Source organism: Balaenoptera borealis (genome assembly GCF_965194805.1).
Source record: "Balaenoptera borealis genome assembly, chromosome: 18".
Lineage (NCBI taxonomy): Eukaryota > Metazoa > Chordata > Mammalia > Artiodactyla > Balaenopteridae > Balaenoptera > Balaenoptera borealis.
The window spans coordinates 3708491-3732121 of NC_138877.1; the positions used below are offsets into that span (position 1 = coordinate 3708491).

A 23631-nucleotide genomic window follows, 5' to 3' on the forward strand; every position below is an offset into this window, starting at 1 on the left:
GGGGAGATACAGTGCAACATGCACGCAACTACTTCCAAAGCAAAAGCTTCCTGGTCTGACCTGAATGAGAAGTTTAAGAGACTAGCAGTGCACACAAGACGGGTTGGAGCGCCTGAGTTTGCATACTGGTTCTCCTGCTTGCCACGGTGTGACCTCGGGCAGGAAGAGGTCACCTAAGCGCCCCTGGGACGGCTGAGAGAATGAAACGGGGGAACGCGTGCAACGTGCTTAGCACAGCACCTGGCAAAGCACCCAGCACGGGGCACAGTGGTTCTCGTTACCGCTACGTTGCCAGCACCGCTCTCCCTCCTGTCCGTTCAACTGGAGAACACCGAAGTAGCAGAGGTTAGTCTTACTGGTAATATCCAACATAAAGTATCTTAGGAACATCAGTACACAAGGCTACTGCAACATGTTAATAAAATTCCCACTCTGAAGTGAAAAAAAACGTGCAGGAAGAAGACAAAAATGAATGTGGGGCTGAAATTCCAATTATTTTGAGGGTGTGATTTAAGATTTTAAGAATTTTTTAAAGCTCTGTTTTGTTTAAACTGCTTGAAGGGAAAATGTAAGTGGAGTTTAGCTATTGTCCTGACCCTACAGCTTAAACTAAACATACTCAGTGCTATAAGAAGAGGGATTAAGAAACTAAACGTGTCTTATTTGACGTACCCTGACATGTGATGGGGTCAAAAAAGAACTTGATCATGGTAGTCAAATGTTTTGAGATGTGCAAATTCTGAGATTAAGGAGGGATTATTCTATCTTACAAACTTTAATGTAAAGATGAACTGTTAAGCAAAGAAGAAAGTTAGGTTTAGGTATAATCATGCCTTAATCTAGTTTCATTATTAGTGATGTTACATAATAGTCACAAGGGAAAGTTTCTTTTAGAGGTAGCTGAAAAGACTCAAACACTAGAAGATACCTTGCAGAGGATCTTTCAGGAGATGAACCAGTTAAACCAGGAGAAACTTCCCCATCTCCATGCTCTCTGGCAACATTCCAGGAGGTGCTTAGCAAATGCCAGTTTCAATTCTTCCACTGAAATCTGCTCGAAGTCTCTGCCAGTGCGAGTTCACCCGCGTCAGTGGACTCCGGAGTGCAGATTCCTCAGCGGGTGCCCAGCATCAGCCCCGCCAAGGCGCTTGCGGCCCCGAATTCCTTAGCCCTGGAAGCTCTGAGCCCCCTCCTGTCAGCTGGGAGTCTAGGGCGAGAGCTTTGAGGAGGTGACACCTGCTTTTCTAACAGCACACTGGTACCCATGCGCCAGGAACATCATCTGTAACGACCGTCTGTAAAGAACACGTTATGATGTTTCCCCTAAGCAGTCAGAAGACTCCCGAGAATACTGTCTACGTTCCTGTTAGAAAGTTGTCTACGCACCATGATCTGGAAACAGCAACGGTGGTGTTTCTTGGAATGCGTCCCCTACAGGGCACCTACCCAGGAGAGAAAGGCTCTGAGACCTCAGTGCAGGCCGGCTGCAGGGGCACCGTCCCGGATGCTACACGAGGGGAGACGGCCCGTCCCACGCACGCAGCAGGCAGAGAGCAAGTCCGCTGCTGTTCAGAGAAAACGGCCAAGAGGAGCACGGCCCACCCAAAGTGAACAGCGGCTGAAAGCCTGTCCAGGGGGACAGGTGCTGGTAAAGGGCTCTGCACCACCGAGGGGGCCCATCGGCTTCTCTCGGCCTTACCTCTGTTCCCGTGAAGGGAGTCGCACGCCCCCCAGAGCAGCGCCGGTGCATTAAGGGGCCACTGTCCCCACTCCTCTCTGGAGAGTGGCTCTCCTTGTGGCATGCTGTCATCTGTTATAAACCTGTTATAAAGCAGACTATCTGGAAGCGGGAGGGCAGGAGCAGGGGCTGGACCATGACCGCCAGTGAGCGTGCAGTGGACACACTCGTTCGCTCAGGGCCAGAACCATGCGAGGTGTGCAACGCCAAGTGCAGTCAACACGTTACAAGTTAAAATTCTGTTTAAAACTTACTTTCCCAGAGGCTTTTCATCATCTTTGCTAGCAAAAATTATGTTGGTTGAATTTATTCACTGGAACATTTGACAATAAAATAGGGGGGAAAATCCAAGGGTAGTAGAGGCTTCTGGGCTAAGTTAATAGAAGGAAAGGCCTGTCGCTTCCTGGTAAAGGCCGACTCCTCCTACCCAGGTGAAGAGATCAACGCGCATGTGGTTCCCACCACCCTACACCCCAAATTATACAGAATGCCCATCGGTTTCTAGCATGCGGGACGCGGTTATCTGCCTGATGTGTCAACAAGACACCGTAACCCACAGGAGGTGCTTACTCCTGGGGTCCCAAAGTGCATTTGTTCAGAAAAGTGAAAAATGGCGCTCTTTCCAGGAGGGCATTTCCCACGTGTTCTCCGGGTTTATCGTGTCTTTGAAACGCCAGCCTTGTGTTTCAGCCTCAGCTCTTCGCATCTCTAACTCTACTATATGTTCTCTCTAAGCTTGACCTTTGCTATTTATAAGCAAAGAATGTGATGAGCTCTAGGAAGGCGGCGGCCCGCCTCCAGAACAGACTGGACACATGTTGGGGACAGGGGGCAGTGGACGCGGCTGCAGACTCGGGTCCGAGGCCTGCTAGCGTGAGGGGCGTGTCCAGAGCCCCCCGAGGCAGGCGGCCTGTCCTGCCCACTTAGGTCTGCACCCTCCGCATGGCCCCTTCCCCCCAGTGCTCACGGCCGCCTCGTCCACCGGTGCAGAGAACACGGGTGCAAGGTAGCTGACAGGTCAGAGGGCTGAACCCCCGGAGTCCTGAAGTCCCCAAGCCGTGGGCCCAGAGGGGCTCCTCTGCGTCATTCCTACAGGACGCTGCACCCCTCAAGTAAACGCAGGATCGCTATCGTTCTTACTTATTTCTGTGTCCCTGAAATGCCTGGTTAGCAGCAAGTATTTGATAAATATTTGCTAAGTTAAATGAATTAACTTCATCAACGACTATCATAAAGCTTTTTTCATTCAATCAGATTACTTACTGGTCACTAACACAAGGACACTGCAGTAACACATTTGAACGAAAGCCAGCGCCCTGGACAGCGGTTTCAGTCTCAGGCCCGGAGGTGGTGTGTCTGAGAGCACTCGGCCCCGGAGGTGCCGGGTGGAGCGGGACGGGGTGCGAGGGCTGCGGCCAGCGTCTGCTGCAGCAAAGCCCCGAGAGAGGACTCACCTTCTGTAACAGAGTGCAGTGCCCAGTGCCGGGAAAGAGGAGGCAGAATGTATCTCTGACCTCCCCCAGTAGGAAAGTATTCTCCACTTTAATGTCCGTTCCTTAAGTAACTTCAGTAATCTACCAGACTGACCTGGTCCTGCATTAGGTGAATTATAAAACACCAGGACAGGCCTGTCTTATTACGTACGCCCTGTAGGACGCCAGGTGTGTGTCGCGTAGGAAACACAAGCTGCTTCTAGAGGCAAAGCTCTGCAGGGGGTAGAGCACCTCACAGAGCAAGTGGATGGTCTGGAGGGCGGCTTCCTCCTGCCTCCCGAGGGACTGAGGCCAGGGAAGCAGGAGTCCTGCTGTGGGCGAGCAGGGCACAAAGGCAAAGCTGGTGTCCAGACTTCTGAGCAGACGGGGGGACTGAAGTCAGGGCAGAGGGTGACGCTGAGCTGCTGGGTGACAGACGTCTGTCCTAGACCTGTTTCTCTTTTGTGTTATAAAAGTTGTATCACAAAAAATATTTGGGCCAACAAAATATTTAGAAAAAATTTCATAATAAGGTGAATAAAAACCTATCCCTTTCTAATAATCATCACGATTTTTTTGAAGTAGAGTTGATTTACAATATTATAGTTCAAGTGTATAGCATAGTGATTCGGGATTTTTATGAATTATACTCCAAGTTATTACAGGATGATGGCTGTCAGTCCCTGTGCTGTACAGTGTATCTTTGTTGCTTGTCTGTCTTATACACAGTAGTCTGTATCTCCTAATCCTCTAGCCCATCTTGCCGCTCCCTCCCCCCCACTGGTAACCAGTAGTTTGTTTTCTGTTATCTGTGAGTCTGTTTCTGTTTTGCTGTATATGTTCGTTTTAGTTTTTAGATTCCACATATAAGTGATATCATACAGTATTTGTCTTGCTCTGTCTTATTTCACTAAGTATAATATTCTCTAAGTCCATCCACGTTGCTGCAAAGGGAAGAATTTCATCGTTTTTATGGATGAATAATAATCCATTGCGTGTATGTGTGTGTGTGTGTGTGTGTGTATCACATCTTTTTTATCCATTCATCTGTGGATGAACACTTGGGTTGCTTCCATGTCTTGGCTATTGTAAACAGTGCTGCTACGAACACTGGGGTGCATGTATCTTTTCAAATTAGTGTTTTTGTTTTGTTCTACGTATATACCCAGGAGTGGAACTGCTAGATCATATGGTAGCTCTATTTCTAGTTTTCTGAGGAACCTTCATACAGTTTTCCATAGTGACTGTACCAGTTTACATTCCCACCAACAGTGCATGAGTTCCCTTTTCCCCACACCCTCTCCAATATTTATTTATACACTTTTTGATGACAGTCATTCTGACGAGTGTGATGACATTTCATTGTCGTTTTTATTTGCATTTCCTTAATAATTAGCGATGTTGAGCATCTTTTCATGTGCCTGTTGGCCACAGGTCACAGATGACCTGTATTCAGGTCATCTGCCCATTTTTTGATTGGATTGTTTGTTTTTTTGATACTGAGTTGTATGAGCTGTTTATATATTTTTTATATTAACCCCTTGTTGGTCATACCATTTGCAAATATTTTCTCCCATTCTGTAGGTTGTCTTTTTGTTTCACTAATGGTTTCCTTTGCTGAGACTGTCTTTTCTCCATTGTTTATTCTTGCCCCCTTTGTTGTAGATTAATTGACCATAGGTGCGTGGGTTTACTTCTGGGCTCACTGTTCCACTGATCTGTGTGTCTGTTTTTGTGCCATTACCACAGTGTTTTTATTACTGTAGCTTTATAGTTCAGTCTGAAGTCTGAGAGGGTTATGCCTGCAGCTTTGTTCTTTTTTCTCAGGATTGCTTTGACAATTCTGGGTCTTCTGTGGTCCTATACAAATTTTAGGATTATTTGTTCTAGTTCTGTGAAAAATGTCATAAGTATTTTGATAGGGATCGCATTAAACCTGTAGATTGCTTTGAGAGGTATGACCATTTTAACAATATTAATTCTTCCTATCCAAAGCACTGGGTATCTTTCCATTTCTTTGTATCATCTTCAGTTTCCTTCATCAGTGTTTTATAGTTTTCAGTGTCTAGATCTTTCACCTTCTTGGTTAAATTTATTCCTAGGTATTTTATGCTTTTTGATGTGATTTTAAATAGGATTTTTTTTGTTTTGTTTTCGCTTTCTGATAGTTAATTATTAGTGCATAGAAAAAGCAACAGACTTCTGTATATTAATCTTGTATCCTGCAACTTTACAGAATTTATTTATTCTAATAGTTTTTTGGTGGAGACTTCAGGGTTTTCTATATAAAATATCATCATCTGCAAATGGTGACAGTTTGACTTCTTCCCTTCCAATTTGGATTCCTTTTCTTTTTCTTGTCTGACTGCTGTGGCTAGGACCTCTAATACTATGCTAAATTGATGGCAAGAGTGGGCATCTTTGCCTTGTTCCTGAATTTAGAGGAAAGGCTTTTGTCTTTTCACTGTTGAGTATGATGGTAGCTGTGGTTTGTCATAAATGTTCTTGATTATGTTGAGATATATTTCCTCTATACCAACTTTGATAAGAGTTTTAATCATGAATAGATGCTGAATTTTGTCAAATACTTTTGCTGCGTCTTTTGAGATGATCATTTGATTCTTATTAATGTGTTGTACCACACTGATTGATTTGTGAGTACGGAACCATCCTTGCATACCTGGAATAAATCTCACTTATGGTGTACAATCCTTTTTACGTATTTTGGATTTGGCTTGCTAATATTTTGTTGAGAATTTTTGCATCTATATTCATCAAAGATATTGGCCTGTAATTTTCTTTTTTTGTATCGTCTTTGGTTTTGGTATCAGGGTAATGGTAGTCTTGTAGAATGACCTTGGGAGTGTTCCATTCTCTTCAATTCTGGGGAACAGTTTGAGGAAGATAAGTATTAGCTTTTATTTGTATGTTTGGTAGAATTCCCCTGTGAAGCTGTCCAGTCCTGACTTTTGTTTGCTGGGAGTTTTTTAAAACTACAAATTCAGTTTCACTACTAGTGATCAGTCTATTCAAATTGTTTCTTCTTGATTCAGTCTTGGCATGCTGTATGTTTCTAGAGATTTGTCCATTTTTTCTAAGTTGTCCAATTTATTGGCATAGTATTTTATGATTTTTTTTATCTCTGTGGTATTGGTTGTTATTTTTCCTCTTTCATTTATTGTTTCTTTGGGTCCTCTCTCTTTTCTTCTTGGTGAGCCTTGCTAGAGGTTTGTCAATTTTGTTTATCTTTTCAAAAAAAAACTCCAGCTCTTGGTTTTACTGATCTTTCCTATTTTTTTATCTCTATTTTATTTATTTCCTCTCTGATCTTTATTGTTTCTCCCTTCTCCTGATTTTGGGCTTTGTTGGTTCTTTTTCTAATTCCGTTAGGTGGTAGGTTAGACTGTTTATATGAGATTTTTCTTGTGTTTCAAGGAAGGCCTGTATTGCCGTGAACTTCCCTCTGCTTTCACTGATTTTGGAGAGTTGTATTTCCACTTTCACTTGTCTCGAGTTATTTTCTGATTTCCTCTTTGCTTTGTTCACTGACCCACTGGTTTTTATAGTGTCCACGTGTTTGTTCTTTTCCCATTTTTCCTTCTGCAACTGATTTCTAGTTTCATACTGTTGTGGTTGGGAAAAAATGCTTGATATAATTTCTATCTTCTTCAATTTTTTGAGAATTGTTTTGTGGCTTAGCATGTGATCTATACTAGAGATCATTCCATGTGCACGTGAGAAGAATGTGTATTCTGCTATTTATGGATGGAATGTCCTGTAGATATCTATGAAGTCAGACTAGTCTGTTGTGTCATTTAAGACCACTGTTACCTTATTGGTTTTCTGTCTGGATTATCTGTCCATTGATGTAAGTGGGGTGTTAAAGTCCCCTAAGATTATTGTATTATTGTCAGTTTCTCCCTTTATGTCTGTTAGTATTTGCTTCATGTATTTAGGTGCTCCTGTACTGGGTGCCTATATGTTAATGAGTGTAATATCTTCTTCTTATATTGAGTTCCTTTATCATTGTATAATGCCCTTCTTTGTCTTTTGTTATAGCCTTTATTTTAAAGTCTGTTTTATCTGATATAAATATTGCTATGCCCACTGTCTTGTCATTTCTGTTTGCATGAAATATCTTTTTTCATCCCCTCACTTTCAGTGTGTGTGTCTTTAGCTCTGAAGTAAGTTTCTTGTAGGCAGCATATAGAAGGGTCTTGTTTTTTTTATCCAATCAGCCACCGTATGTCTTTTGATCAGAGCATTTAGTCCATTGACATTTAAAGTAATTACTGATATAGGTATGTACTTACTGCCATTTTTCCCCTTGTTTTCCAGTTGCTTTTTTTAGTTCTTCTCTGTTCATTTCTTCTTTGTTTTTTCCCTTGTGGTTTGATGATTTTCTTTAGTAGTATGCTTGTTTTCCTTTCTTTTTAGTTTTTGTGTATCTATTGTAGGTTTTTGATTTGTGATTACCATGGGGTTTATATATATATTGATCTATAATTTTACCTACTTGAAACTGATAGTCATTTAACTTCATATTCTAGAAGATCCACATTTTTTACTCCTCCCCCCCATTCTGTGATTCTGATGTCATACTTTATATTTCATGTTTATCATTTAACTGCTTATTATCGTTATAGTTGCTTTTACATTTTTTTTGTCTTTTAATCTTTGTACTGGCTTATTTAAGTGGTTGATCCTCAGTCCTTACTATAGATTTGCCTTTCCTATTGGAGTTTTCCCTTTCCTGTAGATTCTTCTTTTCCACTTAGAGAAGACTCTTTAATATTTCTTTTGGGGTAGATTTAGCATTGATGAACTCTTAGTTTTTGCTTGTCTGAGAAGTTCTCTCTCCTTAGATTCTAAATGAAAATCTTGCTGGGTAGAGTATCCTACGTTGCAGGCTTTTCCCTTTAGGCACTTTGAATATATCATGCCACTCTCTTCTGGCCTGCAAAGTTTCTGTAGAGAAATCAGCTGGTAGCCTTATGGGAATTCCCTTGTATATGACTATTTTTTTCTTGCTGCTGCTTTTAGGCTTCTCTCTTTTCTTGCCATTTTAATTATAATGTCTTGGTTTGGGTTTATCTTGTTTGGGACCCTCTGTGCTTCTGTATCTGGATATCCGTTTTCTTCTTCAGGTTTGGGAAGTTTTCAGCCATAATTTCTTCAAATACATTTTCAATACCCTTTTCTCTCTTCTGGGACCCCCTATAATGTGAATGTTGGTACGCTTTTATCCAGAGATCTCTTAACCTTTTTTAATTTTTTTACATTTGTTTGTCATTTTGTTGTACTGGTCAGGTGATTTCCATTATTATATCTTCCAGATGCCTTAAGTGTTCTTCTGTATCACTTAGTCTGCTATTCATTCCTTCTAGTGTGTTTTTTGATTTCAGTTATTGAATTCATTTCTGATTGGGTTTTTTTCATATTTCCTAGTTCCTTGTTAAAACTCTCACTGTGCTCATGTATTCTTTTCTCTAATTCAGTTAACAATTTTATTACCAATGCTGTCAATTCTTTATCTGATAAATTATTTGTTTTATTACTTTTTTCCGGGGTTTTCTCTTATTATTTCAATTGAGAGCAATTCCTCTGCCTCTATGAATTTAGGTGCAACAGTTTCCTATCGTGGTCTTGAAGGGACCATGTTCTTATGAGGGACTGGCCCTATACAGACTGTGTGTGTCTAATGCCTTTGGTGGGAAAACTGGATCTGATGTGGACACAAGTCATGTCTTCCTCAGGGTGTGCTGGAAGCTATCACCTCGGTAGGGGGTAGGGCTGGGGGTGGAGGGGCTAGAGCTGGAGCTGGGTGTGAAGCAAGACTTCCCTTCTGCTCAGTGGCCATCACTGCCCTATTGGGGGTGGGATCTGGCCCCAAGGGTCAGGCCTGAGCTGGCTCTGTTCCCTGTACGTGTGCGCTTTCCCTGCTCCCTACACTGGGACCCTTGCTGCAGAGGCAGGGGTGCTGAAGCAAGGGGGCCTGTGCAGGCTGTCGGCACACACTGGCTGCAGCCAGAGGTCTGGGCCGTCTCTGACGCACGGCCTGTGCAGTGCCCGCCGTGTTCCCTGGCTCTGTGGAGAAAGCCTCAGGCGAAAGTCCCCTTTGTCCCTCACAGCCGCCCCTGCCCGTGTAGGGCCGCACTGCAGGGCGGATGGGGCCCGGGGGGAGCCTCAGTGCACACCGGGCTGTGAGCTGTGGTGGAGCAGCTGCTCTCAGAGTTCTGGGCTTCAGGGGGACGGCTCGAGTAGCTGCCAACACCCCGCCCAGGCTCTGTCCCGGCCCCGGTGGCCTCTGGGTCCCACGTGAGTCCTCTGCCGTAGACCCTGTGCTGCCCTGTGACGTGGAGTATGCGGGGCTGGAGCGTGTGCCGAGGCGGCCGTCGGAAACCTGGCAGGCAGCAGAGCAGCCTTCAACCCGCCCTTTCCTCTGTGCCTCGGGGCTCGTCTGCCCTGTGCTGGATGCCAGGACAGAGGTGCCCAGTCTGTGGCTCTCACCGCTCACTGCCCAGAGCAGGTCTCTGCCTGTGCCATCTTTTCCTCTGAGTCCCCTCCCAGGGGCACAGGCCCAGACCCGATCGCTTTTCTTCCTTTCCTACCCCGTTACCGCCTTGGTCGTATAGGAGTTCTTCTGCCAGTTTCCAGTTAGTTTTCAGTGAGACTCGTTCCACACACAGATGTGTCTTTGATGTGTTCCTCGGCGGGGGTGAGCTCCATGCCCTCCTCTGTTCCACCATCTTGTTCGATCCCCCATAATCACCTTGTTAATGGCACAGGAGACATCTGCCCTTCCAGGTAAACTCTAACAAACACTTAAGTATGCATTAATGCAGCAGGTACCCACGGATGGTGTGCACAGCGCGGGCCTAGCCGTTTCCTCCTCTCCGAGAGCCGAGGCTCGACTCTGGTGCCCCTTGTCTGTGATGACCTGGGAAGGAAGACCCCAGAGGTGAGGTGCCCTTCTCATCACACCAAGGGTCGTGACAGCACGACTCGCCTTGCCGGTGCTGACCCTGAACACCTGGCCGAGGCAGTGTTTCATGTAAAGCCACTCTCCCTTCCTTCCAGAGCACGGTATGAAAGGGGGAGGGTCACCGTGTGGCCCACACTCGGCAGGGTGGGGAGGCACCTACAGAAGCCATCTGAACTCTCCTGCACGGGAGGTCTGCCCTGCTGATTCATTCAAGCATTCCTATCAGGGCGGGCTCATGGATACACACTTTATACTTTGTGTTATATCCCAATGCTGCCTTATTTACTTTTTTGCTCAAATTGTTGAAGTTTTGGCTGTTGAGGGTTCGTTTATAGTGGGAGCCTGTCCCCCCTGACACACATGCCCATCCTTGTGTGCATTCCTGAGCACCTTCCTTCCTGGTGCTGCAGGATGCTGCAGGCCAGCCCTGGAATCAGCCCTTCCCCCAAGGAGCCCTGATTCCTCTAGGGGAGAAGGTGTCAAACCAAGCTCCGGGCGCTCCCTGCTCCTAGGACCAAGGAGAGGAGTTATCATTGTACACTGTTTGTAGTAATCTCCTTGGGGGACGAGGGTGACCATTTGGAATATACACCACAAATTTCTGACTTGTTTCTTGAATAAGAGTACTATGTAGTAAGAAGAGATGCTATAGGATAGTTACAGCAACGATGAATGAGCTTTGAAAGCCACGAAGCTGTGCAGGAGCGTGAGCTCTTGCGATTTTAATCAGCTTACGGTGAGGCCTGGGGCGTCTAGACGCTGGTTCCACAAGTCAGTGTGGCAACACAGAAGAACAGACTGAAGGGAGCTTCGCTGAGAATTTATCTACGATTTCTTTTCATCTTATCTGATGCTTCGTCCTTTTTAAAACTCTGTTAAGTTATAATGTTATATCTCTACTTGCCTACTGCTTTTGGCCAAAAGTCATAAAGCTAAGAGTTTCTTTTCTGGAAAGGAGAACAGAAATAAAGTTGTTTAATATTTAAAAATAACCACTTGGAACGCTAAAATCTTGGGCTTTAACCTTTCCTTTCCCCACAAAATTCTTTGTGCCAAGGCTGCAGGCGAGAGCACACAGGATCATAACCAGAGGCGGAAATGTGAAACTCGGCGGGCACCGTGCTTACGCGGCTGCGGTGAGAATCATCCCATGGGAACGGCTGTGACTAAAAGGGATCATGAACCACGTTGATAGCTTTGCCACCAAAGTCTAAAGAGCTTACGTAAAAACAGATTACGGAAAACTTTAGTGCTCGTCAGTGGATGTCAGGCAGGCCTCGCCAGCGCCCATGGGAGTAGTTAGGGTGTGACATGAAAGACACACACAGACTGGGCGTCACCGAGGCCTCAAGGCCCAGGCCACTGACGTCTTCACATTCCAAAGACCAGCTCAGTCTCAAGTCAGCCTTCAAAGATCAACCGAGGAAGACGCGCGCATCGGGAGGAAGGCGGCAGGGAGGAGAATGAGCCTCGTCATCTATGGAAATGGGGAAATAAGACCTACTTTAGAGGGATTAAATGAGTAGCAAAACAGGAAGCACCTGGCAAGCGGAGACTTTTCAATGTGTTGGTTTTTTCCTAGTTATTTAAAGATAAGTAACATCTGAACCTAAAAACTCAACAAGGGCCATTTACTCAAGAATTTTGGATAACGTAAAAGAAAGATAAAGCAGTCTACAATGGAAGAGGTAACATCCTGCAGGGACTTCACCTGTTGTTCCTGAACTGCTGAAATAATACAGCTCCGACCCCCAAAAGCTGTATAATCCCCCTCTTCTTCTACCTGCTGTGGTAGAAACAATTCTCGTTCCAGGTGGGTACCAGGTATTTCCACCTCCTTGTTACAAACTCACTGTATGTTTATCTTTCTAGAGAGACATTCATTTTCTGAAATGGTTTTGCAGAAACTGAACTCTGGGTCGTGTTCACCACAGCACACCTAAAAAGTTTTCTAGTATATGTTTTTAAAAATGGCAAAATGAATGAAAATGTCGTATCATCCTGGTTTATTTTAAGCAAAAACTAAGTTCTCTTATTACTAAGAAATGTGATACTTAAACCAGAAAACACTGTATGCAATGTACAAAGAGTTCAACTCACCCCAGAATCCTCGGCAATTAGGAGAGTTGAATTCAGTCAGGTGTGTTGCCACCTTTGTTTTAGTGGAGGATTAAGTAACTGAATATTCTGCTTATAACATCCTTATATGTGCTATGGATGTGTTTAAAACTAGATAAGGACACAGTTTCAACCTGCAGATTAGAAAGAAGTGTTTTGAAGTCAAATCACATTTTGTGTCCCTTGGGGAAATCGACTTGGTCGAGGAATTTGGCAAGTACCAGAGCTGGCAACTGCAAATCCAATTCTGTTTTACCGTGCGATGCGACCGCTCCCCCACCCCGCCCCCCGAGGAAGGAAATACTTTCTTAACCACTATTTTGTTTTCTTCCAATGGTGTTTAGAGTTTTGAGAGGAAAACACTATGGGCCCTTTAAGAAAAGTCTGTGTTGCCGCACGTGGAGCTTCCCCGAGGCTCCCGGGCACGGAGGTAGGAGTCAGCTCGGGGCGAGGAGGCTGCGTGCCAGGGGCGGCGGGCGGCGCTCCCTTCAGACCTGACAGTGAGTCTAAAAAAGGCGAGCAAGCTCAAGGCTCACCTGTGAGGTGTTTATCGTCCAAAGATCAGAAGCACTGTTGCGTTTGAGTAGATCGTACAAAGAGCACCAGCAGGACGCACGGCCTCCTGACTCTAAGGAAAGGCTCGGCGTTCACCTGAAATGCTGTGTCTTAAGTAAGGACGTCAACAGAGGTGGCATCTGGTCACAGAGGTACGGATTCTGTTTCTTTACCTTCTGCTACTTAATATAATTCTTTACATTTACCTAGTAAGTAGTTAAATACAACAGATGAAGCACCTTTAAAAATTACATTTTCATAAAAAGAATAATACCAACTAGAATGTTTATGCTTTCATATCACGACGCTGAGTAATTTCACAGTCACTCCTCCTAGGGCCACCCTGATGCTATGAGCCGTCATGCAGGACGCTCCTGCTTTTGGGGTGCAGGCTGGCCGGTCGCACACAGGAAGAGGGGACGCCACTGCCGATCTTGTCTTACAAACCCAACCCTACGGAGTGACAACTGGCGTGGCACCTGCGCATGGCCCCATTCATCCACCGTGTAACAGATCACGTGAATTAAGGAGGTCCGGCAGAACAACATTAAGGACAGTGGTAACACTTACAAGCCGAGCAGTTCTATCGCTGGTGTTAGCTGCGATCTGAATACTTTCTCATTTCTAGTTTGAACCACAGGCTTGTTTTTCTCTCATGAGTGTGAGTTTCAGTGTGGAAAAATATTTTTTCTTCACACAAAAATGTTTCATATGAAGAACAGAATTTCCAGAGAGATGATACAACCATCTTGGAAGCAGAGTAGAAAAATACACCAACCAAAAGACAAACACTGAAAAGGATTTAGTATTTTTCTTTTGCTGGAGCCATATGTAAGCTAATATTTATGTGCAGACGGCGTTTAGACCCTGGTGTCAGGAAGGATAAACTAAGCACCGCTGCTGAGAGAGCTTTCCCACCAGAACATCCGCATGAGAACGAACCCTGGAGCCTCTTCTGCCCCCACTCACAGCGGGCTGTCCACGCAGCACCACAAACTACCAGCCCAAAGGGCGCCATGTAGACCATCATGAGCCAAGTAATTTCACTGTTCCCGAGTCCACAAGGGGCCTGCGGCCAGCAGTCCTACCCAGGGAGCTGCTCAGAGCTCCGTCCCTGTGGTCGGAAGTCCCAGGCTCCAATCCTGGTGGGGCTCCCTCTGTCTCTGCTGCACCACAGGGCCGGGACCTGAGCTGTTCCACCATCGGTAGAAGGGTACGGATCACCCCACCTCAGAGGGTTGCTGGAAGATTCCATCAATCAGTACACGAAACCCATTTAGAACAGTGACTGGACGTGGCAGAATTCAACGAGGGCTGGCAGGATTGGCCAGAGAAGGGGGGGGCATCACAAGCCTCCTCGTCGAGAGGGTGACCCGAGGCACAATCACTGATGGGAGACCAGGGCGTCACCCCCAAAGCACAGCGGGGCTGGGCTACAGGAAACTGCAGGCAGTCTGGGCTGGCTGACCCGCTTTATACACCGACTGCGGCAGTGGGCAGACCGAGCCTGGACGAACAAACCCTCCCAGAAAAGCTGACGGAATCGAGGTCCCCAGCGGGACTTTGTCACCTCCAGTGCCTGGCATGTCAGCAGCTCTCAGCCACTGGGCTGGATGAATGAGCAGCTACAGCCCTGCCCGAGAGGACAGCAGGTGCAACCGATGTGCACAAGGGACGTCACCTCAACCCATCAGAGCAGAACTGCTCCGTTACCACTAGGAAGACAGCATCCCCCTAAGACTGGGAGTCATCTCCTAAATGCACTTTCATCAGATAGTCAGAGGGACCAGCTGCATAGAAATGCCGGCATCCTGAGAGCACCCAATATCACCCACATTTCCTTGAAATATTTGTGAGAACATTCTAAGAAACATCATGACGGTCACTTCCGTTCACAATTAAATTTTCAGTGGAAATACTTAAAAAATTATCCAAAACACATAGGAAAACAAGCATCGTGAGATGTCTAAGAAGACTGAATTAGGTTCTTTTAAGTAAAAAATCCATCCTGATGCCTTGGAATTTCTAGCAAATGTATTGCTAGGCTTTCATAAGGGAATAAGAAATGAGTTCTTTAGGCCAGAGAAACACACTGTAACCTATTAAAATCTGAAGGCAAATTTTCTGAGAATTTACAGTAACTTAATAGTTTCCTATTAGAGTGTTAGTAACACTTTGAGAGTTAAAGCCTGAAATTTTTTCTCAATCTAAATAAATCACAGTCACTAACTTATTTGGGACACAATGAAACAGACGCTCAGAACAAAGTGCACAGCTGAAGCGTCATGTCTTTAAAAGAAAAAACAGGCAAAATAGGAAACATCTTTCATTACAGATGACACGAAACAAAACCCAAAGTGCTAATGTTAACACGTAAACCTTAAAAAAAAAAAAAAAAAAAAAAAAGCGCATCTCACGTTGGCTTACCTTGCACCATGAGCAGGGGCTCCTTGCCCCCGCCGTGCGCCAGCATCTCCCGGCGGTAGCGCTCCCCCGCCGCCCTGGGGAGGAGAGAACTGTCACTGGAGCCTGCACGCGCCCAGCCGCACCCGCCGGAGTCCCCCAGATGAAGCCACACTGATGTCAAGTTCAGAGAAGCTGCCCTTCATTATCTTCTGGCTTCTAAAAATCTCATTCCGATTTTTAACCTACTCTACTAAGACAGACCAGCGGTGATATATTTACTATAAGAGCAAGCATGCTCTTTCTAGAAAGGATTGTTTAGTTTATGTGGTACAGAACAAGCAGAAAATCATACCCCATTCTCCATCATCTTTAAGATTATTTTAAAGTGAGATTTAAAATCATTTATGCTCTTCTCTCAAAAAAGAATTTGAAATGGCACCCAACAGAGAGAAAAATAACACTCGGACCTAAGAGTAAAGCCACAAAAGCTGTCAGGAGAGGGTTAATTACGCCAGGAAGCCTTGGCTAAGGATAACAGAGGACACTTTTGCCCCGTGCTGCTCTTCATCAGCTGGATTCAATAAGGAACAGTGTCCATAACACTCGAAGGCTAGACAGAAATTCTCTAAATTAATGGCTACTCTCTTTTTTTAAATAGAAAATGCAATTCCTTAAATGCAAATAACTGAAGTTAAATAAAGTATGTTTTCATTCCACTATTTCCGGAGGATCTTTACGTGGGCAATTTTGTGAACGTGGTCTCTAATTGGAAATGTTGCCAGCACTTCACTCTCAGAAACAGGATGACATCAAACGCTAATCCTGGCTCCACCCTGAAGTGAGCACCGAGGCACCGTGGGCCCCGAGGCAGGCAGCGTGGACAGGGCAGCTGAGAGGCCCCGCCCGGCCTCAGCTCTGCTGCTTCCAACCGGGAGACTTCCCAGAACGGGGATCAAAAAGGATCTTTTGGTAGAGGTTAGAAATTTTCTCGTCCCTCTGAGTATTTTTACTAGCTTACTTTTACATGCCCATAGAAGTACAGCAACTGCATGTCTAGGCGAGAATGCATACATAAACAAGATATAAATACTGGGGAATACATGTATTTAAAAGTATGTGGTTTTCTAGTAAAGTGTGATTCCTTTAAACAAGATAGTATTTTGCCTATTTTATAGAAATCTTCAGTGAAGAATTATAATCCCCAGAATTGATTTATGGTACTCAATTTTGGCTTCAGAGCCTTTGAAAATAATAAAAATTTAAAAAGCAGACCAAGTGTCTACAGTTCGCAGAGGCTGGAAGACACACCAGCATGTGGGCACCGAGCTGCAAAACATTTAAACATTCGATTACGTCAGACTCAAGTTCAAAAGAGCCTGGAATTGAATGTGATGATTAACTGCTGAGAAAACCCAAGCCTTTGCCAAATGACATTAAGAGCTGAGGGGGGGGCGTGGGGTGGGGTGGGGTGGGTGGGGGGCAGAAAGGACCAGGAATTAGCAGACCTGGTTCTCATCTTAGTCCAGTTGGTTCGCTGTGAAGCCTTGAACAAATCACCCCCTCCGAGCCTCAGTTTCCTCTTATGAAAACTCCTGCTCCGCCAAGGCTGCTGGGACTACCGTAGTAACCTGCGTGGGAAACTCGAGGGCGCTCCCGGCATCTGAGGGGCCACGAGCCTCAACCTGTGCAGCGAGGCCGCCTGACCGTGCGACCCGTGCGGCGCAGACAGGCCGCTCTGAACGGCTGTGAGAGCAGGTCTCAGTCAGTGCTTTCAAAGGACGCTCCTTCTCAGGACCGTGGAACCAGAAGCCGCTTCCCCGGGCTCCCGCTGGGGAGGAGGCCCAGGCGCGCACAGCAGGCCGTGAAACCCCCGCCCTCTTACCTGTTAAACGGATCCCGGAGAAAGCACTCCCTCCAGACCAGGGACGCCACTGCCCGGGACACCAGGTAGGAGTAGTATTTGGCACCGTAGCCCACCAGGTGGCTGAAGCGCAGCTGCCAGGCCTGCGGACAGACAGGGCACAGGCGGCGCTGAGGCTGCAGCCGGACGCCGCGCGGGCCCAGTGCAGGGGGGCACGCAGGAACCGCAGACGTGCCCGTGACGTGGCACCCTCGGGGGCGTCCCGCACGGGCGGTCACTTCTCACGTGGTGCACACGGAGAGGGCTGCAGTGAGTCCCCTCAAAACCCTCACGCTGAGCCCCGATCCCCAGGCCCCCGGAGTGAGACTGTCTGTGGAGACGGGCCTCTAGAGAGGTGATGGAGGTAAAACGAGGCTGCCGGGGCGGCCCTAGGCCACCAGGGCTGGATATGTAGGTCCCCGTAGGACGGGGGAGACCACACCGGGACAGGGCAGGAAGGCGGCCTCAGGAGAACCAACCCTGACACCCGACTGTTTTGTACAAGTTCACTGCCACTGGACTCGTGTCTGGCAGAAACAGAGGGAGGACGCCCAGACACGCAGCGTAGCGTCAGTAACGGGGCAGCACGCGTGTCCCAGGATTCCGGCCTGCTGGGAAGCCTGGCCGCTGGGTCGGGAGAGGGCGCTCTGGCCTGGCACTGGGTGCCGTCCTTTTTGAGGACGGTGACGTCGTTACTGTAAGAAAGGCCACGTGAGTTCCCGGGGAAGAACACCCTCCCACTGGAAGACTCTTTTCCTGCAAATGCTGTTCTTTTTCTGGACCTAAAAGCTGAAAACAAGTACGTTCTGGGTGGTTAGTAGGAAGAGGGTATCCAAGTGCAAAGGCATATAAGCTGCCCACAGCACAGTCATGGCACCACTGCTAGAAAAGCCAGAATTACAGAAGCCATCATCCTCAAATGACACGGTTGTAACTTAAAAATTTTTACTTTACTGAAACAAATCTGACACGCAGTAAATACTCTACTGTCTTTTAATGTGTGCTTTAGCTGACGGTAAAATTTTTAGGAAAAAAAATTGAAGCCTAAGTTTTTAAACTAAGGTAATCATTATCTAATAAATCTTTTCACCCCCTGGAAGATAAAGTATAAAGTTTAATCACCACAAATGTTTAACCAGATAAACAATTTCCACCTAATTGATTAAGCCACAAACTATAAGCCAACAGACAGTTCCCTGCTGACAGCGGGTCGGCGGATCCGAGGACACCTCGACGTCCCCCACGTGGCCCACAGGGGCCCGGCGCTCTGCGTGGTGTCCAGCACCTCACGAGGGCGCTCGGCCTGGGCTGGGCGTGGGGCAGGCAGGCCAGCTCTCAGGCTAGAGCTGGAACAGGAGGGGGTCTGGCGGGGGGAACGGGAACCCTCGGGATCCACCCTCCCCTTTCCAACCGGGATGCGACTGGAAGCAAGGGGGGCTCGCGAGCTGTGTCCCTCCGTCTGTGTGGGACACCTCGCCCTGCCCTCTGTGAAGGCGAGACCCCAGGGGCGGGGCACCACAACCCAGGGCGGTGGTCCCCGACTCCACACGGCCACCGCTGGTGCTGGGTGGTACACCTGCGAGGCTGTCACAGTAACCAGACCCCCAGGCACAGGTGCTGCCACCAGCAGAGCAGAGGTGCCGAGGCCCTGCAGCTCGCCCGGCACGATCCACACCTGGATACCTGGACACAGAGAGTCCACGGCGTCTGCCTCCCACCAGCCTCCCACCTGGACAGAGCTACTCAAGGCATGGCGCACACCTTGCTGTCTTGTGCTTACATGACAGGTTTCCATACCTCAAGACATGCCAAATAAATGATACCTACCGCCTGACACCCTTCATCAGCGGTCTGTAAGTTTATGGCACACTAAGACCTACAATCCCATTGCTGTGTGACCACACATAGCTGAACTCCTGATAATTCAGCCTAATGTTAAGTCCTTGTTATCACTCCACTCATAGACAGCATCTCATTTTAGGCTCTGGAATTATGTCATCCTCTTCCTTTTATCTCCAAGTTTCCTTCTTCCGAAAGGGACCTTTGCCAGATGAACAAAAGTTTTCACCCGTCCTTTGAAGCGCCAGGTGAGGAGCTGGTCTTAAGAACAAAGGACTCGGGCTTCCCTGGTGGCGCAGTGGTTGAGAATCTGCCTGCCAATGCAGGGAACATGGGTTTGGAGCCCTGGTCTGGGAAGATCCCACATGCCGCGGAGCAACTAGGCCCGTGAGCCACAATTACTGAGCCTGCGTGTCTGGAGCCTGTGCTCCCCAACAAGAGAGGCCGCGATGAAGAGAGGCCCCCACTTGCCACAACTAGAGAAAGCCCTCGCACAGAAACGACCCAACACAGCCATAAATAAATAAATAAAATAAATAAAAATTAAAAAAAAAAAAAAGAACAAAGGACTCAGAAGCCTTTGCAGTTTCTCTTCTGTTCTGACTAGAGGTGTGGGCCGTCCCATCCTAACGCGAGCCCTCCGTCTGTCTGTCCTGAGTGAGACAATCTCTGTGATCCGGACGTAAGACAAGAACGGGAGCAGGAGCGCGGCCGGGGCCCCGCGAGCGCAGAGTCACCAGCTGGAACCCTGGGGGGAGGCCCTCCGAGGATCCCCATGCGCTACAGCCCTGTTCTCACCCACGACACTCGTCCGTCCACATCAGAGACGGGCCCAGGGATGGAAAGGAGCAAAGCAGCCGTTACTTACACCTGTTTTCAGTTTCAGACCTAGATGAGGGGCTCGTGCAGAGTCAGCACCCAATAGCTACATGTTAGAAGTTGAATGACCGAGCTAATCATTTCTATTATCGTCTCAAATAGCACGTCATTTCTCCACGTCCAGTTACACATGTATAAGTGCATTTAACTAAAATTTTAAAACAATCTTACTACTAGACTATTAAACCAAACCACATGAGAACAGAAACAACATCACTGCTTTCTGGGTTTGGGTCACACAGAACTGAAATTTCCTTCAGAGCAAGGTCCACGAGGCCATGCCTGTGTCTGGCATGGGGCCAGCACGGGGCCTGGAGCACAGCAGGAACTCAACAGCTGTCTGCTGGACGGGTGGACAGACAGGTGGACAGATGGATGGACACTGCAGGATTCTGTCACAGCGATGCTCCGTGTTCCCGACAGACTGGACTTTGGACTGAGATGAGGAATCACGTCCAGATCACAAGCAAGAGGACGTCACAGCGCTACAAACACATTTTGGATCTCAGGCTATTAAAAATAGTTTTTTTGTTTTTTGTTTTTTTTAAAGAATTCTTTGACTACATTATATGACAGTTAAGACTTCTGAGGCTAGTTTTGGCACCAAATGTACGGCATCTGTGTGGTGTTTCCTCATGTGTGATTCAATCTCTGTCAAGTTTCACAGACTCAAAACAAGCCATGGGCCAGCAGTACCACACAGGCTTCACGGTGCAGCTGCTGTAATAGGACTAAAGGACAGCAAGGCAGAAAGCAGCAAACTCGTGAGCTAGGCTCTGTGGGCAGACCGCCGGGCTGTTCACATTCTCCGAGCACAATACTGTTGGCTTGTGGATTATGTCCTATGGTACCCAAGCCTGGGCATCCAGAAGTGTCCACTTAACCACAGTCGGGAGCAGGAGACCCTCCCCCACCTGCCTTCTCAGGTTCGTATTCTCTCTTTCTTAATGTGTGTGTATATATGTTTTCCATGAAGTAATATAGACGAGTACTTCTAATTTAATAAAAAGTCCCCGCTGACATTTTACCAAAACCCATGAAACAACAATGCCAAACAAACAGGAATTCTCAGTTTGGAATAAAACTGAGAATTTATTTTAGATGAAACACAGCCGTTGTGGTGGACACACTCTCAGGTGGCCTCCGTGGATGCCGGTGTGAAATTTCCTCACCGTGAGTGTGGGCAGGACCAGAGCCTTGCTTCTGACCACCAGAACTGGCAAAGAAGGCGGGATGTCACAGCCACAGCGAGTTACTTACTTGATATGTCTGCCAGGCTGCAGACCCACTGCAGAAACCCTCCTGTTGCCCGAGGTCAGCGGCCCTGGTGGGAAAGCCCACCAGCAGGGACCCTGTGGGATCTGGGGGTGGGGATTTAGGACCTGGGGGTGGCCTCTGGGGCCCAGGGGTGTCCAACAGCTGACAGGCAGCAAGAAGTTGGGCACCTCCATCCTACAAGTGCACAGATAAGAATTCTGCCGAGCAACTTCCCTGGTGGCGCAGTGGTTAAGTATCCGCCTGCCAATGCAGGGGACACAGGTTCGAGCCCTGGTCCGGAAAGATCTCACGTGCCACAGAGCAACTAAGCCCGTGCGCCACAACTACTGAGCCTGCGTGCCACAACTACTGAGCCCGTGTGCCTAGAGCCCATGCACCGCAGCGAAGAGTAGCCCCCGCTCGCCGCAACTAGAGAAAGCCCGCGCGCAGCAACGAAGACCCGACGCAGCCAAAGGTAAATAATTAAAAAAATGAATTCTGCCGAGAACCCAGGTGAAGCAGCCAAGCCCCCAGGTGAGACGTGGGCCCGGCCAACACCCCGACTGCAACCTTGGGCCCCGAGCACGGGGCGCGGCCACACGGGGCTCCGCCTCCTGACCCGCGGGGGCCGTGAGCTTTGTGCAGCAGCTTTGTGCTGCTGCAGCCACTTGGCGTGGTAATTTGTTCCACAGCGATAGAAACTAACACCGTTATGTATTTCAACATGAGAGCTGTGTCCAGAAATACTAACAAGAGAAGTAAATGGAAAATATGGAAGGGCACCTATATTTATTAAATGTATACCCCTGTGTCTTCATGGATATCTTTTGAGGAAGGTATTTTTACAAATGCTTCATCATTTTCAGCAGATATTTTAACAGCTTACATTTTACAATAGACTCAAAAGCGTAATTTGGTCAAGGCTGCCGGCAGAGACTGCCCAGTACCCCTCGTCCGTTCAGAAACAGAACCGCCCCTCCGCCGCTCGGCTGGAGCAAGGCCTTGGCCACTGTTCTGCAGGCTTCCTCTGGGCTCAGGGCGGCTGTGCACCTACTTCCTGCAACCCAGTGTGAATGGAGATAACGCACTTACCAGGTGCTTCACAAGAAAGCTGCTCGCGCCCTCCACCTCCTTCCCCTTCCTGCTCCCCTTAAAGAAGTGAGACCCGGACCCACACCTGGGACTCAGGTAAGCCACATGCCGAGGAGCCGCCAGCCCACCGGCCCACCTGCCCACCTCTGCCTTGCTGGGCAGGAGGAAAGGAGCTTTATCTTACTGAAATCACTGTATTTGGGGGTCTCTGTCACAGCAACTTAGCCTGTACTCCAACAGACGATCACACAGGATTCAGACCCGGCTGTCTTTCTGATTCAGAGCCCCGCTTCCCTGCTCCTCTGCACCGCACACCCCAAGTATCTAATATGGGACCTACTGCTCCCCACAAATGTGAAAGTTGCAACCGGCTTGATTTCAAATTCCTGAGCCCCCCAGCAGATCCCCATGCCATATTCCTGTGTTTATATTTGACACCTACAACTTGTAAATTCATTTCCATCACGTCAGCTTCAACACATATCAAAACACACCACATAGCTATTTTTACAGCGAAAAAGGAAAGCCCCTATACAAGTTGATGTAAAAGCGAGTATTATACTAAGAATAAGTTAAAATGCTGACACTGCTGGACCCGGGGGAGGACTCGGGGACATGCGGGTGGCTCAGTGCCGACAGCGGCGAGAATGTGGCTGAGGCATAATGACACCAACCCTAAGCAGAACGGCAGCTACAAGGTTAACGCTGCTCTCCAACAGACAGAGACACGCAGCAGCCACAAATCCCTCCTTCACGTTGCCATAAAGGTCTGAATAATTTCCAAAGTGCCAATATGAGAATTTTATATGATCTCAATGACAACTAGAAGCCATTTTCTCTGCTAATGGTGGACTCACGGCTTATTTTAAGGAGACTAGCCCCAGTCTTATAAGAACAAATGACTTCTAACTACCTGACCAAATCTCTTTAGGCAATTAATAGTAACACAAAACATTAACCGTCAATTCTATTTATATATAAATATTGAAAAAAAAAAGCTCTGCAAAACAAAATTTAAAACCCCCTGGAAATACCAGTATGTGTCTATCAAAAGCAAATCCATGAGCAGAACAAAGATGTAACCAATTCAAATGGAAATGCATTTATTAGATGAAACATGGGAAGGTAACGTTAATCTAATTAAATGAGATAATGAGGTGAAAAGCAATAAACAGAACTGGAAACTAGACATGCTGGGTTTTTTCTTCCTAATCAAAGCTCCTTAATATTGTTTTTCCCATTGCCTGTAACATCTCAAGGAAAAAATGGCAGATTCTTCATTTTAAAGGAACCCGTGGTCAAGTAATAAGGACTTCCACAGAAAAAGAGAGCCTCTGTGGTCAGGAGGGCAGCCCAGGGGAGCAAGGGGAGCCTCCACAAGGACAAGACA

General features: G+C 47.2%; 1 protein-coding gene and 1 long non-coding RNA gene across 5 annotated transcripts in view; both read right to left on the reverse strand.

Moving 5' to 3' along the window:
- Positions 1-23631, reverse strand: part of MIPEP (mitochondrial intermediate peptidase) — a 141135-nt gene that overhangs the window by 10115 nt on the left and 107389 nt on the right. For 2 of the 4 annotated variants that reach the window (XM_082365049.1, XM_082365048.1), the window contains 2 exons: positions 17157-17278; positions 15296-15369 (listed from right to left, as the gene is read on the reverse strand). The exons of 1 other annotated variant lie outside the window; for it this stretch is intronic. In XM_082365049.1, coding sequence (XP_082221175.1) covers positions 15296-15369; positions 17157-17278 — 196 coding nt within the window. The remainder of the gene's footprint in view (positions 1-15295; positions 15370-17156; positions 17279-23631) is intronic. One more of the 4 variants, XM_082365050.1, reaches the window with a different exon arrangement.
- Positions 4818-15281, reverse strand: LOC309615480. Its single transcript, XR_014236867.1, has 2 exons — positions 12296-15281; positions 4818-11672 (listed from the first exon to the last, which is right to left on the reverse strand). It is a non-coding gene; the product is annotated as an uncharacterized lncRNA (long non-coding RNA).